Source organism: Gekko japonicus, unplaced genomic scaffold (genome assembly GCF_001447785.1).
Source record: "Gekko japonicus isolate JY-2015 unplaced genomic scaffold, Gekko_japonicus_V1.1 scaffold520, whole genome shotgun sequence".
NCBI lineage: Eukaryota > Metazoa > Chordata > Lepidosauria > Squamata > Gekkonidae > Gekko > Gekko japonicus.
In genome coordinates, this window is record NW_015169188.1 from 505252 (window position 1) to 523350 (window position 18099).

General features: G+C 40.4%; 1 protein-coding gene across 5 annotated transcripts in view; it reads right to left on the reverse strand.

The window, feature by feature from the left end:
• Nucleotides 1-18099, reverse strand: part of STAU2 (staufen double-stranded RNA binding protein 2) — a 241275-nt gene that overhangs the window by 86840 nt on the left and 136336 nt on the right. For 4 of the 5 annotated variants that reach the window (XM_015416212.1, XM_015416209.1, XM_015416211.1 and 1 more), the window contains one exon: nucleotides 9999-10112. The exons of the other annotated variant lie outside the window; for it this stretch is intronic. In XM_015416212.1, coding sequence (XP_015271698.1) covers nucleotides 9999-10112 — 114 coding nt within the window. The remainder of the gene's footprint in view (nucleotides 1-9998; nucleotides 10113-18099) is intronic. 5 annotated transcript variants of the gene reach the window in all.

An 18099-nucleotide genomic window follows, 5' to 3' on the forward strand; every position in this document is an offset into this window, starting at 1 on the left:
AATGATGGGAGGAGAAAAGTATGTTATATGATGGAAATTTATAAATAAAAGTGTAAAAAAAAAAGAACAGAAAAGGGAAGGAAAGGGAATAGCACCCTGTGATTAAAGAAAGTAAATATACCCACACTATGACTAAAAGCCCAAGAAGGGAGATCTTTATCTGTTAGTATCCAGTTATTTTTTCAAATCAAACATTTCATTTAAAGTCAATGAGTTAGAGAGTTAGTAAGTTCGTATTAGCAATTCAAGCCAGTTCAAGTGCGCAGGAAGCTTCTTTCATCATCATCCACGTTTGCGGGTATTCTTAAAGTCTTAAAGTTACTTTGGTTTTCTAAGTCTTAAGTCGTAGGTTTCTTTGGTCGGTGCACCACCCACAGCGCCCAGGTCTTTCTCCGAGTCCTTCTCTGCTTTATCTGCTCTGCCTCCTTGATGTTGCTGGTCCTCTTCTGCTGGTCCAAAGTGCCATTTCACCCATTCTTCAGCCTTCAAAACCGAGTCAATCTTCTCCCTTTTATCTCTGTACTTAAACACAACACCTTCAGGAAAGCACCAGGAATATTGAATTTGGTTGATTTGTAGGAGTGAAATCAGCTCTTTATATGCTTTCCTTTTCTGACGTACTTCAAATGGAGTGTTCTTTAGGACCCTGATATCCGTTGCACCCAGCCTCGGGATTTGCCGATGCTGCTTTAAGGATTACATCCCTTATCTGTCTTCGGAGGAACTTGACAACGATTTCGCCCGGCAGGTTGTTTTGCTTTGTATATCTTGAGTATGATCTGTAGACCACCTCAATTTCCGTTTCTGCCTCTGTCGCTGATACTCCCACCACCAGCGCAATAAATTCCGATACAAGCTTTTTCAAGTTCTCTCCTGCTGTTTCAGCAATCCCCTGAAACCTGAGTGTTTTATTAGCTTTCTCCATTTGCAGTTTCAAAAGCTTTATTTCCTGGAAGTCCTGTCTCTGTTCTAACACTCCCACTCTCTTTTTCACTTTCTTGGTGTCATGTATGTTTTCCTTTATTTTCTCATCTGTCTGTACAGCTTTCTTAGTTAGCTCGGCAATCTGCTGCTGTTGCATTGCTAGATTTTGGTTTGAGACGGCCAACTGCTGGTTAATATCATCAAGCCTCTCATTAATCGGTTTGAGCAGTTCTGATAACATGGAAAATACGTCACACGTCTCTTCTGTTCTCGGACTTTGACCTCCTTGCATGATTGCTTTCGCAAACTTTTTCTGAGTGCCGACCATTTTCGGCTTTGTTTACTTTAGAAGAACCTTTCCACCACCCCTCTCCAAAAACGCCCAGTCCATCTCCGCAAACTCAGTTAAGTCTCTTACACACTTTAATACTTCTTTTCCCCCACACCCCTTCGGTTGTTTAACTCAGTTCATTTGTTTACGCCAAGGGTTCCCTCCCGGCGGCGCTTTCAGTTGGGGGGGGGGAGGACTCACTTTTAAGTTTTTCCGCTCAGAACACTCTCTGGTTCATTGCCGGTCTGTGCTCAGACCTCTTGTAGCATCGTAATCTCGCTGATTTCCTCTGCTTGTCCCAGCTGGCATCAACTATGCTCAGTAAAAACTGAGCCACGCAGTGGTCGGACCTTCGGGGCAAGAGAGCGCCTCAATTCTCTGGCATTACGCCATCGAAGAGGCGCCCCCTGGCCTGGAGACTTTCCCAAGGCTCACCTGGGGGTGTCACTTGAGGTGGCACCCCTCCAAACCACTGGTGTGCAAGTCTCCTCTCCAGAGGTAGGGGAGTGCGACTGCCATCGTCGAACCACAGACCAGAAGTCCAATACAATCTCCTTTGGAGTTGAACTAGTATCCTAGGTTGGGGATGTCTTAGGCAGTAAATAGGAATTCTTCTCTCTCCTTCCCTCTCCTTTCTGTGAAAGCACTGCTTTTGCATTTCTTTCCCATCTTCTGGGAAAACTTGCAATCATGCATTGAGAACAACTGAACATTGTAAAGCACACTAGCTACCAACTGTGTATCTGCAATTTGGTAAATAACTGTTGCCCTCCATGCCATGAACTCTGGATGCATATTATCCCCTTATAAATTGGGGACCCAGGAGGAATGCTACTCGCTTTAATCCTGGGGGATGATGCAACGGGTGATAGATCCTAATTGTGGACAAAGACTGTCCTGTTCCCTTCTTTCCCATCTCCCTTCATAGTGGCTGGAGTGGTTGGTGACACAGCCAGAACACATTGCCTCAAAAAATGCTTGCACTGAGTTTAGGGTAAGGGTGAATGGAGGTAGGCATTTTATTTATATACCTTTACTAATAATGCCTTTCCCAAGGATCATCCCAAAGGCTCAGCAGCATTGGCAATGTTTTTGTTCGGCACATCACAGCTTTTCCTGCTACAGCGGGGAGGGATGCCACAGTTCAGCCTGGATCCCAGCCATGTTGCTGTGGCTGTCCCTTTAGTATTATCTGTCACTGGAGGGGGTCAATGCCTGATACTGCTGGGCTGGGTTCCATGACTAGGCTCTACCCACAATGTACTATGGTATGGGATCACTGGAGTATCTTGTACCTAATGTGGCCAGATATTGCAGCTGAGACTCTACTTGTCTCCATCTAGTCGCACAGAAGCTGTAGCTGCTGCTATAGTCAGGTGGAAACCTTCTGTAATCTTCTGTCACCTCCAAGCATATCTAGATTTGGCTGGGTGCTGTGGCTCTATTGCCCTACATCCTTAAGCAGACAGCAGTTGGTCTCTTTCTGGTCTTGTGCTGATGTGGCACGCACTAGAGTACTCCCCACTCCAGGGGGACAAGGCAAGCATGTAATCAAAGCGCTGGGTTCTCTTTTGACTAAGGGGGAGGGGAGAAGAGCATGGGAAGCTAACTGGGGATAGAAAGAGGAAAAGAGACTTTCAAAAGGATGATGATGTGGTGGTTGTTATTGTTATTATAAATACTGGTGTCACTGAACTCAATGACAAGCTTTTCCAAGATCCAGTTTAAGACTATATAGACAAGCCCTGTCTAGGAAAGGTGACCCCCCTCAGCTGACTAAGAGTCGGCATTGTTCTGTAGGTCAAAGACTGTCTCCATCAAGGAACCACTGGAAGAGGAGGAGGAGAGGAGATTGGATTTATACCCTGCCCTTCACTACCCAAAGGTGTCTCAGAGTGGCTTCCAAACTCCTTTCCCTTCCCCTCCCCACAACAGACACCCTGTGAGGTAGGTGGGGCTGAGAGAACTCTTGACAGAAACTGCTCTTTTTCAAGAACAGCTGTGCCAGAGTTATGGCTTGCCCAAGGTCATCCAGCCAGGTGCAAGTGGAGGAGTGAGGAATCAAACCCGGTTCTCCCAGATTAGAGTCCGCGCACTTAACCACTACACCAAACTGGAGAAAGTACCATGCCCAACGTGTTCTTCAAAAGGTTTTCAAGACTCAAATAGAGGAATCAGCAATGTTATGTATTTCTAAGATAAGAAATGCCCCTTATGTTCCACAGGTTTATGATAGTATGTAACAATTACATTTTACAGAAAGATGTTGGAATCAGAAATATGAATTTTAAAAATAAGACATTTGAAAGCCCTAATGTGAAAACATGTGAGGTCGACAAGGGCTCACTGGAATGAAGTGAGTCCATGGGAAAGAAATATGAAAATTTAGGTAAACTACTACTGTCTTATGTTTTTAACTAAAAGTTCATGAGATGCCCTTCAACTATCACAAAAAATATAATTAGTGTCAGAATCAAAGGTATAGGATTAAATAAGCAGCTAAACAACAACAAAAGCCACAACATAAAAACAGTAAACAAGAAAAATTGTGCACACTGTACATCAAATATTCTTGTTATTATAAGCAAATTAATGCACACTGTAATACTGTATGCATACGAAGCCAGTACCATACAGATGAATATACACAATATATCGTCTTCAAAAGATGTACAGAAGTGTGATTCTAGTAATTCCAAGTCACACTATTAGCATCAGCTCCTTAGGTGTTCAAATTTAGTCCACAAAGAATTCTTAACCATACATATCTTCCTTCTTTCTCTGACGTGAATGCAAGTTTATTCCAAAGACGTAACAGATCTGATTAAATTTTGTTCCAGGTGGACATTCTGTTACAATTTCAACTGGCACATAGTCCTCTGAAGTGGATTGTGCTGAAAAGCTCACTTAAAACATTCAATCCTGGTTTCTAAGGGAAATATTTAGGTTTGTTTGCTTCTTCCAGGTTCAAAATGAAATCCTATACTTCCCAACCAATAAACAGTCAATGTATTAGACTTTTATTTAAAAAATAATCTGATGACTCTAGCTCTGATTAAATAAAACATTACTGAATACGCAACAGAAAACACTGGCACTTCCCTACAGATCAGTCCTATATAAGCATACATGTCATTTCTATTCTAAAAAAGATGACTTTAAGAAAATAGGTAACATTCAAAGCTTACCCAGAGCTATGCCAAAACAAGAGAAAGCAGATTTCATTTGATTCCAAATTTGAGAGAGTTAGAGGGTACTGCCATCTTATACAGAAGTTTACATAGATCAATTCATGATTTTACTAAACCTTCTGATTTGTGCTTTCTAAAGCCATGATGCTAAGACACCTCTGAGCAACCCAAAGAATAATTGTCGCAAACCTTGTTCCACTTGTTCTTGAATTTATTCTGGATAAATGCTATTTATTCATAAATTATCCTTTAAGGCTGAACATTTTTAAGTCAACTAGAACAGTGGAAACATATGCATGTTTGCAGATTTCTGTCTTCATCATCTATATACTATTATTAGCAATGTGCGGCCCCCATGGATCAGGGCTACATGGATGTTAAACAGATTTTCCAGCAAACCTGGGGGACTCTCCAGTTAGGCAGAAAAATCTGAAATGTTTAAATTTCCCCCAATGTTCACAGACAACACACTTCCTTTGCTTTTGTGGTGGCAGCTGTAGCAAAGCCCTGAAGCCTGGACATCGGGAGCTGCTTGGGGGTTAGCTAGGGCAGACATTGGGTGCAGGTTAGGGGCTTGCCACAGCGGCAGACACTGGGTGCCACTTGAAGTCCGGCTGTGGCACACACCAGCGGCCACTGGGGGTTGGAGTGGCCCCCAGACACTGTTACAGGGAGGGGGGAAGGAAGCTTCAGTGATCCTGCCCAGAGCAGCTTTGTGAGAGCTGCCGAGGGGGGGTGGACAGCCTCAGCGAGAATGCCCAGAGCAGCGGGGGAGGATATGGGGATTGTCAGGAAGAGGGAAAGGGGGGAAAATGTGAGGAGGGGAATACAGGGGAAAGTGATGTGCACCAAAACGATCTTGATGGCTCCCTACAATGCAAGTGGGCCTGGCCCAGTGGCTGGCACCACACAACCATGCTATAGTTTTCCTAGGTAGAGGCTGCCTCGTGGGGGGAGGGGAGGTAAAGGTGTTGACAGAGAGACAGATAAAGATAGATTTGCTGTTTGCTGGGAAGCAGAGAGGCTATGGGGGCTCTCAGGAAAAGGAAAGACGAAATAGTGGTGAAGGGGAAATGAGATGCATCCTGCAAGTCCTTGCAGGTTCCCATTCGTAGAACCTAAAAGCACACTCTGGCCTACTGCGTCAAAACATCTGAAACATTCAAAGTTAGAATCTATAACCTATGAATTGGAAACACTGTAACTCTTACATAGTGTACATTGTGGAATAGAAATGTATCCTTTGCTTGTGAGTTCAGAGTATGGCTATCTTTATGGGCTCAGTGATTATCTTCAACACATACCATCCTGTCTTTCTTCCATCATGGACCTTAATGTGGTAAAAATCAGATCTCCCATCTAGAGACCAATGAGAGCAATGAGAGCCAGACCTCCTTAGATTCAGCTGTATCATTCGGTTTGCTATATCATTTCCTCTCCAACCATACTCCTGGGTTTGAAATCTTGTTCACAATATACTGGATGGATCAAGTATGGCTTTATAATCCATGCTATGCAATCTTGTTTGTTCTGAGCAAGTCCCTGACACAGACCATGTGATTTCACTAAGCAACAATTTGGAAAACTGATTGACAAACAAGATTTTGGCAATTAGTCATTGTTTTTCTAACAGTTGACAAGGTATTTATTATGTGTCAAATGCACAAATTACTGTTGTGAATGTAAAGTGATCAAAGAAAAGTAGGGTGGAACAGGTTCAAATGCCATTTATATAATTTGTGGGGCAGCTGAACAATTTCACTGAACAAGAGTAAAACTAGTCATCAATTACCAACAACCAGATCAGTTAGCAGCAGAGCTGGAACTGGTAGGTATGTGAAATTACTGGGAGCCATGCACCACAAACATGAAAAAATTAAAATATTTGTACACTGAAAATATTTCAAGAACCATCTCCTTTTACAAAGCTGAACACCTGTAAGAAGTAAAATGTTTCTTAAGAAGTTAAAGAACATTGCACTTGGCTCTGTGTATGTTAATGTACATTCATGGGGAAAGGGGGCAGCAGGGGAATGTATGTGCAAAAGAAAAGGAGATTAATGGCAGGAGAACCTGACACTCATGGAGTGGAAGGGAAGAAGGCGGCGAGGAACTAGATCAGCCCCTAAACTTTAAACTGACATTTTTTAGAAAAACTGTGAAAGAACTGGCAGAGCTAGAACCCGGAATATATGGATCTGATCACTGTTGCTATATGTGATTATGTTAGTTCCCTGTCCAGCAAATGGTTTCTTAGCTGCAGAATATGTCCTCTTACCCAAGCTATCAGCTGCCTTTTCCTCACCAGGAAGTACTAAATCTTCCAGTTCAGACTGGGACTCTGACTGAGCAGCAATAATCTCATTGTCTGATTCCTGGCTTGAACCGCAGTTTCTGATTCCCAGAGTATGACTTCTAAATTCTGACCTCTTGTCTATGACTTCAGGCTTCAGGTTCTTGATCAGCAGCTGTCTATGGCTTTCACAAAGCAATGTATCTGAAAAAGATCTGGGTGTCCTGCCAGGAGAAAAGGACAACTACTAGCCTACTTATCTAGGGGGAATTTTCCAGAATATTTACAGTGGAGCTATCCTATGACTCCTTCTGAATGTCCTTTTTTTAAAAAAAGGTCAAACATGAAACAATTTATCACCTTTTGCATGCTAAATGGTAGAAAGCTCTCTCCTTCCCAAACTATTGTTACCTATCTTCCCTGAAGTTCTTCCATCATGAAGGAGTGATAATTTTCTTTTCTAAATGTTTTGATTTGGTTTGCAAAATTTAAAAAAACCCTTCTATTTCTGATCTAATATAATTTTTAACACTGTTTCCCAAAATGCATGGTGGGCCCTCTGATATTTATTTCTGTCTCAGCAAATCCTATTCTATGCATTACTATGGCTATTGCCTGATAGCATTATGCTCCCAACTAAATGCTCTTCTTCAGAGACAAAGTACTCCATTGTATTTCTTGCAAGGAGGCTCTAGGGCAAACCTTCACCCATCTCCATAATGCAATGAGCCATGCATAGGAAGCTACGCAACTCATGGGCATGGGGAAAGGTAACACAAGGTTCATTTACAGCAACCTACTCACATCCACCCAAAGCTAGTTAAAAAGATCAGTCAACAAACAACAATCATATACGTCATATTTATTACAGTAACACTTTCCTTGTAAAGTCTTTAGGGTCTTGAACAACTAGTCTTTCTAAAGAATATTTGATTTTAGTAGGCATCATTAAATATTGTTCATAAAGTATTTCTTGTAAACTTTCATGTTACAAAGTGCTCTTTCAAAATGGCAGCCAGCCAACCTACGTTGTTTTGCTGGCAATTAATTCTTGTGCAATGTACTGATGTAATTGCTGTAAGAAAGCTAAGAAGCTATCAACAGAAAGAATCCAAGCTAGTATGTCTAAGGGTAGAAGAAAATGGTGTCCCCAAACCACATGGTTTTCTGATCATTCTCCTATTAAGGCCTTCACCTTAAGCAGAGTTCTCTTACCTAATATACAGGAGCAGGAGGAAAGAACTCTATTGTGTAGGGTTGCTTGGACAATGCACCCTTTTTAATTGTGGAATGCTGAGAGTAATTAACTGAGACCCAAACAAATGGTAACCATATAAACTAAACTTGTTATTCCGGTTTCGTCCTTTAATCTGTTAAACATCTTCATTATGATATAAAAGGCACACAAGCAGAAGTTGCATACTTCCGAGACAAATGTATTCTGAATGGTGACAGTTGTCAAACATGTTGATAATAAGACGGATTTAATTTTAACATTTAACATTTTATTTTGCTGGAGTGATGACAGTTAAATTAACTTACTGTACTGCCCACTTTAAATGTTTTAAATTGGTTTTATTGTACTGTTTTAATATCGTTATTTCTTAATTCTTGATCTATGTTAAGATTGTATTGTGTCTGTCATTGTGAGCTGTCCTGAGCCTGCTTGTGGGAAAGGCGGGGTATAAATCAAAATAATAAATAAATAAATGGGAGTAACAACATTTCTATTGGTGGACAAGGGAAGGCAATTTCTGCCAATATTCCCCTCCCACCTTGCTTTACCCAAATACTGTTCCTTTCCTGAGGGTTACCTGATGCCCAAGAACAAAGTTTTAAGTTCAGTCAGATACAGGAGGAGTGTGAAAGAAGTAAGTTCTGCTCTGCCTTTAGTGGCAGCTTGGATCCAGCCCAACTAGACAGTTAACTATAATTTAGAACGCCGTTAATAATGACTTAAAAATAATATATATTATTAATTTAAATTATTTCTAAGCTCCACTCTCAGCAATAAGAGTACCATAGTGGTTTACACAAATTATTTAAAGCAATTTCAAACATTTTAATTTTAGTATTCTTAAACCATAGTTAATATTACATGGTTGCCACTTTGACCATGGGTATCTGTAAATATAAGGAAGCCACAAGTTGTTACATTAAACACACACATAATATTTAAATTCCCATTACTTGGGGATGACGCTTCATATCATGTGATGTGAAAGTGTACTCTTAGACTGCTGAAGCACTAAAGGCAGTTAATTAAATGGTGGAAATGGGTGGGAAAGGGATCAAAAATAAATTACCCAGTACTGTCTTGCCTTTATATAGATCCATGCTGAGGCTGTATTTGGAAGGCTGTGTACAATTCCATTTGCACTCAAAAAAATTGTTGGGTGGAAAGGTCACGATCAAGGGGTTTCCAAGGGGGAGAAAAGGACAATGGGGGTATAGCTTTATAAAATTATGAGTGTTGTGGTGAATGGCTAGCTAAGTTTATTGCTTACCGATAAAGCTTGGGAAATATCAAAATATTGGCATTAAGAAGAAGAAGAAGTGCAAGGCTGACAAAAGGAAAACACAATTAAAAGCTTAGAGAATTAATTACCACAAGATACGGTGAAACTTACTAGCATAGATGGGATCAGCTATACAATTAACAAATGATAGGTCTATTAACAGTAATTGCCCAGGATAGCCAATTAATTGAACCCCTCCAGTTTCAGAGTAAGTATATCCAATTAGCAGATGTTGGGGACAAATGAACTTTGTGATCCTGAGGTCTGTTTCCTATCCCATCATACGTAGCAATGGATGGGAAGAGTAAGAACTTTTTTTGGGGGGGGAAATGAAAATATTCAGGGAATATAACAAAATTGCACAGGCCATATGGCAGTGTTAAAAGGGCCACAAGATATTCACCTCTAAGATTAGGCCTCAGATATGTGTTATGTATCAAAACCTGCAGAAAATGTCTAATACTTTTAATGTAAAAGCACTAGCTCCTATGACAACCAAAACACATCACTTTTAGCTTTTCATTATGAGTCTTGGGGAATCAAGAACTAAATAATCAAGATTTCTTTCATATTTTAATGACAACATAGGCATTTATTGCAGCACAAATCTAAAGTATTATATTGCAAGGCATTATACTGTGAGGTATTGCATTGTACTGCGAGGTACTGTAAGTGCAATTTCAGATATAGTTGCAGAGATTACTTTACATGAAATGCAAAGTTAGCAACTCTGTATATACCTGGTCATGACTGGTTTCAGTGGAGCTTCCGATGCCATGGAAAGTCATCTGCAAAGGAGACAGTGTCAAACAGGTCATGCACTCTTTGCCATTCTGTCTGTCGCTGTACTGTACCTATAACAGAACAATTCATCATCTGTTAAAACTCAAAGCTATTCAAGAGAGTAAAGAAGCAAAACGTTTCTGAAATAAAATCAGACGGCAGATTGCATTGGTCCATCTTTACATCAGTATAAGGCTAAAGGAAGATGAGCGGCTCCAATGCTAGAATAAAGAATGAGCTACACTAAGAACCTCATCAAACCACAGTTACAGGAGAAGAAAAAATTCAACACTGCTAAGATGATCTGTGGGAAACCTATGTTCATTGATTGCCACATTTAATATTAGAACTCTGGTTGGCAAATATTTTTCTGATTCGCCACTTTGCATAGGCTATAAGGTTACCAGTTCCACTTGGTATGCCAAATAAAGGTTCTCTGCTCTCTGCTCAGTTCCACTAAAATCAGTCTTCCAGAAAACCTAGCCATTGCCCCAACTTGCCAAAAAATGATCTGAGACATCTGACAACCTACAGAATTAATGCCACTATGAATATGCTAGAGAAGACATGAAATCTGAAAAGTAGGTGAGAGCAAAAGTGCATGGACTCTAAACTGGGAGAACTGGGTTTGATTCCCCACTCCTCCACTTGCACCTGGCTGGATGACCTTGGGCAAACCAGCTGTTCTTGAAAAAGAGCAGTTTCTCTCAGTCCCACCTACCTCACAGGATGTCTGTTGTGGGGAGGGAAAGGGAAAGGAGTTTGTAAGCCGCTCTGAGACTCCTTTGGGTAGTGAAGGACGGGGTATAAATCCAACCTCTTCTTCTTCAAATTACAAGACAAAAAGAACAAAGCAAAATCACCCTGAAGACTCCTCTGAGAACTCATAGTGTGCTTCAAGATTTTGAGGGAGGAAGTGAATTTCCAAACTATTCCCCCTCGTGCAATTCCCTGTGAGCACCATTATGTCCCTGATGATACTGAAAGCTGGTCTATCTGCCTATAGAAGAGATCTCCAGTGTATATCTGTAGTGTGATTTTTAAAATATCATGTACGATAACATCATTATTTTACTCAACACTTGATAAAGTTTTCTAGCTACTTTCACATATTGTTTGTACTATACACCAAGCAAGCCTGCTAAATTTAGTAATTGTAATTTTAGTAAACCATATTGCTAACTGAGAAAAGAAACAGAAAATCCCCTCTTATACGCACTAATTTAATTCTGAATAACCAAAATCTGATCTGATATTTTCTATTTATCAACAACTAACATTACAAAAATGTTTCAGGAGCTTAGAAGTGAAGCATGTTGTAGTCACAGCCCTGGTATTTAGCAGTGTTCTGTAATAAACTATATTTTCTCGATCTTGTTACCCAGTTATTACATGCAAAAAAAGTATCCTTTGTGACTCACTCAAAACCACTTATATATCTGGATTTTTCAGTGTACGAAATTTGCTAAGTTTGCTGGTTTGCATAACCAGAGGCTATGAAATTTCAGTGAAACTCAGTCTGATTGTATGCATATTTCTCATAATGAAGCTCCCCAACATTTAACAGGGCTTTCTTGCAGGCAAGTGGATATGAATATGAAGCCGCCTGATACTGCGTCCATTTCCACCAAGTGCAAATGTCCGCATCGGCGTTCTTAAATAATCAAAGTTTGTAAAACTTTCCACACAGCTTTTTGCCTCCCTAGGAGTAAATCCAAATTTAGTGCCCCATTACCCTCTGTTTTCCGAATCCACTTTTTCTGCAATCCCCCCCCCCCTTTGGATCTCAACTCACAGTTTTCCAGTGAGGAATTCCTGACTTCGAATCTTGTTTCCTGCCGCCCTTTTGTGTTGTCATTGTTCATTCTTCATTCTCTCCCCCCTTTCCCCTATAGCTCCTGGTGTCTTTTCAATAACAATTCAGTCTTTTAAACATCTAAAAATAATGGAATTATATAATTGATTTGATAATCATGGAAACTCAACAAGTGCAGTGTTTCCATTTAGTGTGCTTTCTAATTATTAAATAACACAGTTATTAATTCATGAATCCAGTTTCACCATCGGAACACTATTTTCATTAGGATTTTGTGGGAATCTTTGCTGGCTATTTTCTTAGTTGGTGACTTAGGTGAAGCAGGGGACCTTTGAAATGGCAGCAACCATGATGTTCCCCATGATACATCTAGCCTTTTTAAAACAATGGTATGATGTTATAACATTACTGCATATGCAAAAAAAGGCGGTTCCGTCGCTGATGAAGTACAAGATGACACATTTAGTGTGCTTCATAATTACGTTTAAAAATATTTTATAGTTTTATTAAGGTTAAAGTAAAAATACACTGACAAAAAACTTAATCTTAATCAAGAGAGACCACTGCACACCATAAACATACATATCCCAAAGTTCCCAAAATAATCAAGTAGTTACATTTATCGTGTTTTCCACCCATTTATATAATCTAAACCAAAATCTCTCAAATACTTCCTGACTCTTTCCTTGTAACATCATTGTTAGCTTATCCATCTCAGCTATTTCTAACAGTTTCAATACTAATTCCTCGTTTGTTGGTGTTTCTTCAGTTTTCCAATGCTTAGCCAATATAATCTTAGCCGTTGTTAGTATATGGATTATCATACATAGGTCCAGCTTTTTATATCTCTCTGGAATTGCATTCAATAAAAATATTTCTGGCTTAAACGGAATTTGTATGTCTATTATTTCTTGTATTATTTTCTGAAGTGACAACCAGTATTTTTTTTCTTTGGTACACATCCACCACATATGAAAATATGTTCCCGGATTTTTTTTACATTTCCAGCGATGGTTGGATGTATTTGGATAGCTTTTTGCTATTTTATCCAGTGACATATGCCATCTGTGGAACATTTTGTATAGGTTTTCTTTATAAGACGTTGCCCTAGTAATTTTTATGTTAATTTTCCAAATCTTTTCCCATTGGTCTATATCTATGTTATACCCTATATTTTGTGCCCAAGTTACCATTGTTGTTTTAACTATCTCATCTGGCATCATTGTTTCTAACAATAAAGCGTATAATTTTTTCATTAATTTCTCCTCTGTAGCCAGCCAAATTTTATCTAATTCCGGTGGCTTCTCATAAAAACCATTCTTTTCATCCCTTTTGAATCTTGTTTCCAATTGCATTCTCTCCCACCACATCAGGTTTGTATTACATTCTCGCAACTCATCAGTTGATTTTCATTTGTTCTGGGAATCCAGCAAATCTTCATACCTCCATAAAGGATATTTCATATATAATGTAGGTTTGATAAGTGCTTCCAAAGAGGATATCCACTTAGGTATCTTGGTACTATATAGTTTCTTAACCTCTTTCCATATTTTAATCAAGGACTTTCTAAGGAGATGTTGGTTAAAGTACTTATGTGTCTCATACTTATTATACCATAGAAAGGCATGCCACCCCATTAATAGATCATGACCTTCTATTTTTAGCAACCTTATATTTTCCAAAGTTACCCAATCTCTAATCCAAATCAATAACGCTACTTTATAATATATCTTGCAATATTTTTCTTTTAATCCTAGGTCTTTTAGTTTGCCAAATAAATTTTCCTACTATTTTATCTATGTCATTAAAATACTGCCGATTTCTCAAAATTGGAATATTTTGAAAAATAAATAGAAACCTTGGTAGCACATTCATTTTAACCACAGCAATCCTATCCATAAAAGAAAGTTGCAGAGTTTTGCAATTCTCAAGATCTTTCTTAATTTCTAAGAGTAGCTTCTTATAGTTATCTTCAAGTATGGAGCTAGTTCTATTTGTCAATATAATTCCTAAATACTTTACTCTTTTCGTGATTTCTATAGTCAAGATTTTTTTGAACATCTTGTATCACATGTTCAGAACAATTGATTTTGAAATTGATTTTCATGCCAGCTACCTGGCCAAATTCTTGTAGTCTATTCAAGAGATGTACTATCATTATTGATGGTTCTTCCAGGACATAGACTAAATCGTCTGCAAAAGTTTACAGTTTAAATTCTTCCCCTTTCACCTTGAGACCTTTAATTAAATTATATTCTCTGATGATATTGTTTAATGTTTCAAGGATGAACATAAACAATAAAGGGGAAAGAGGGCAGCCTTGCCTTGACCCTTTTTGTATTTCTATCATTTGTGTCACACCTCCATTTACCAGGACTCTGGCCCATTGTTCTTCATAGATTACTTTGACCATTGTATAAAATTCTTCTCCGCGGTTCCAATTCTTTAATTTTTCTAGTAAAAAGTTCCAACTAACACTGTCAAATGCTTTTTCAGCATCGAGAAAGACAAGTGCCATCTGCTTTTCAGAGTGTAGTTCATAATGTTCCAACTCATTCAAAATAATTTGTATGTTATTTCTTATCTGTCTTTTTGGCAGAAAACCTGCCTGGTCTTGATGTATACCCTGCACAAGAACCTTTTTTAATCTAGTTGCTAATATGATTGCGTAGATTTTATAGTCCGCATTTAGCAAGGAAATTGGCCTATAATTCCTTATATCTTTTTGATCTGTATCTTGTTTGTAAATTAATATATGTGCCGCTTTTTCCATCTCAAACCTTATTAGAGTACCTTCCATCTCTTCCTGTCTTACACATATATTCTCTAGTTGTTGTTCCATTTCTTTAAATTTCCCTTCCATCATATTGGTTGATGCAATCACATTCTCTATCTCTTGCTTATTCTCCACAAGTTGCCTTTTAATGTCTTCTGTTTCCATAGTTAATTTTTGTGTAAGCACATCTATTTTTCTTTCTATGGGTTCTATCGCTTTAGCCACTAAGAAAGGTATAGTATTTTCTATTAATGCATTTATTGCTTGTGCAACACTTTCTTGTATTAAAGTTTGCAGTTCTTTTTTATTAATCTGGGCTAAATTAGTTGCTACCATTTTCACTTGTCCAGGTGATGGAACAGATACTTTTCTATTTCCAGAAGACATTTTTTTGTCTTGCTATTATTTCTTATTATACTGATTCTTTTAACTTTGCTTGGCTAGCTTTTAGTTATTTATGTTAGTTTGTGTCCTGAGGTCCAGGATTGGCTGTAAGGATCCGTCTTTCTTTGGGATCGCGAAGTATCGCGAATAAAACCCCTGTCCGCATTCCAAGCGCAGGACTGGTTCGATGGCTCCCTTCGACAGTAGCTGATGGACTTCCTGACAAAGAACGGCAGATGCCCGGGTCTGGACAAAATGTGGTGTCAGAGGTGACTGAATGAATTCTATGGCATAACCGTGGTCTATGATGGAAAGGACCCAGGAATCTGATGTTATGAGGTTCCAGGTGGAACGGAACCCTCCCAGGTAAGTGGAATGGGGTGATGAAGTAAGGAAGGAGCGTACCAAGGAGTCAAAAAGACTGCTTGGACTCCTTGACCCCCTTTGGCTTGGCCTGTGTTTGAGTAGGTTGGTATTTAGGCCTTTGGCCATATTGGAACCTGGAAGAGCCAGGGGTTTGTTTGGCCTTCCACAAATCATCCTGAGATTGGCGGTAATATGGTTTACGGTTGGACCTAGACCATGATCGTGGCCGCTGAGGACGATAGGAAGATGTGACTCCAAAGCTCTTGGACGCCTTCAAGCTTTTATTCATATCCTGCAACACGGCATCCGTGGTGGCATGGAACAATCCCGCCCTGTCAAATGGGAAGTCCTCTATAAAAGACCTAGTGTCTGACTGGAGTGTGGTTGTACGCAGCCAAGAGTGACGGCGAACCGTTACGGCTGATGTCATGGTTTTGGATGCTGTATCCACAGCATGCTTCGTGGAGTTAATTATCTGCTTTGAGAGCAGCATTCCCTCCTTCTGTAGTTTGCGTACCTCATCACAGTGCTGTTCGGGGACCAGAGCTAGGAATATTCATATTGTCCCATGCACGCCAAATAATTAGCTGTTTTAACTCCTAGGGCACCTGCAGAATAGAACCGCCGGCCGAAACTGTCTAGCTTCTTACTTTCCTTGTCCGACGGCGCTGAATGTGTCTTCCTGCCCTTCGAGGAGAGCCCTAGCAGCTGGAATAGGCTCCACTCCTCTTGGGGAGCCCGGGGTGTGGTGGTCGATGTCTCAGTCATAGACGACTGCACCAGCTTCGAAGCCACGCTCTTCGTGCCCACCTTTGTGTGGGCCTTCTCCTCTTTCTTCTTCTCCCCTGGCATGGGTGTCAGTGAGCATTCCTCAGGAGCAGTTAGGAACACCATTGAGTCAGAAGCTGCATCTGACGACTTAGCAACCTCCTCTGGTGTTCGATGTCAATCCTTCGACGTCGATCTATGTCGAGCCACCGGCGCCAACTGAGGTCGTTCCACTGCGTTCTCCCTCACACTTTCGGACGCCATTGGTTGCGGGGACAAGGCCAACTCTAGTAAGTCCACACGTAATATTGCTGCTCTATTTTTTCTAGTTTGGTTGGAGAACTTAGTGCAGTGGATACAAGAGTCAGGTTTATACGCTTCACCCAGGCAAACCAAACACAGCAAGTGGCCATCCGTCGGTGTACGTTTGTAGCCACAATGGGTACATTTAAAAAATCCCCAACGCTTTGCCATAAGCAACAATAGTGTGAGGTAAAGAAAAAATTCCCACCCTAAGGGGGGGTGGTTCCGACAACGGTCAAGGACCCCCAACTAACTAACTAAACTGAACAAAACTAACAACTATACTAACTATTTTTCTTTCTTTCCCCCCCCCGCCCCAAGAACAAGAGCTGAGGAAAAGAAGATATTTCTTTCCCTCACAGAAGTTCCCAGACCGGCGCAGACACAGCTGGTCAACGCGGCGGTCAGAAGTTGTGACGACCTCTTCTCTGGGGAGGTCTGGTTTTCCTTTAAACGTGTTCTTATGTTTTATTTTACTTTGGGTATCCAGCTGCCACCAGGAAATTTTATTAGGCTTTCCAAACCTTTTACTATAATATTCCTATCACAGGGTAGGTGGATCGAGAGTTTAGGCGTTCAAGGAACTATGTGTTTCCTGAGGAATAATGGATCAGGCTTCTGGGATAAACTTAAATAAAAAGGATTTATTTGAAAAGGAACAAAACTAAAGGTTGGATATTATGTAACTGGCTGGGAATAAGGTTCTTGTAACTATATTTGTGAACTGTATCACACACACTGTCAGTTTTAGTGCTGACAGGAATCTCTTACTTAGGCAACCACCCAGTTTAATCTCTTTGTAAATTTAACTGCTTTCAGAACTTTAAAGATTCCTTATTGAAGATATATGCTGCGCTCTCTCTTAGAGACCTCAGAACAAAACTCCTATCAACTGCTTTTACACAGCACTCTCTGCTGACTGACTAACTGTTTTTCTGTTCTCATCAACTGACAATCTCCAACAGTCACTCCTGATAGACATTCAAATAATCCACACAGCATCCATTCCAAAACCCCTCCCCCTCTCTGTCACTCACCAATCACACCACTTGCCTGTTTAAACCACACTAGACTTTCACACAGCAATGTAAACCAAACTTTTAAAAACACACACACACAAATAAACATGAAATCGTTACAGAAGTGAACTGGTGAGATGCTGGGGGCCCGCCCCCTGGGCATGCGTGGTGGAGGCCTGCAAGTGCTCAGGGGAGGCCCCCCCCAGATTTCTTGAACTTTCTAGAAGTTTCCCGGATCGGAATCGATGTTGGTGCTGTTCCCATAGGTGTGATGCATAGAGACCATGAAGAAGATCAGGCATATCTATATACTAATAGCCAAATCTGCAGATAGCTAAATCCAGAGGGCAGGCCGGTTTACACCAAAGTAAGACTTTCCTGCAAACTTGGGGGGGGGATCTGAAAGTAAGAAAAAAAGGCTGGGATTACTACAAAACCTAAAAAATTGCAGTGCTGCTGCAGTAGTGGAGGGGAGGAACAATAGTCTCTCCTAACAGCAGCTGGAGGGAAAAGAGAGCCAGGCAGGAAGGAACCAGTAGAGGAGTGGAGTCTATTCCAGCTGCCAGGGCTCTCAAAAGGCAGCTGTGGACCAGCTGAGGTGGCTGGGGCTGGAGAAAGTGGCGTCA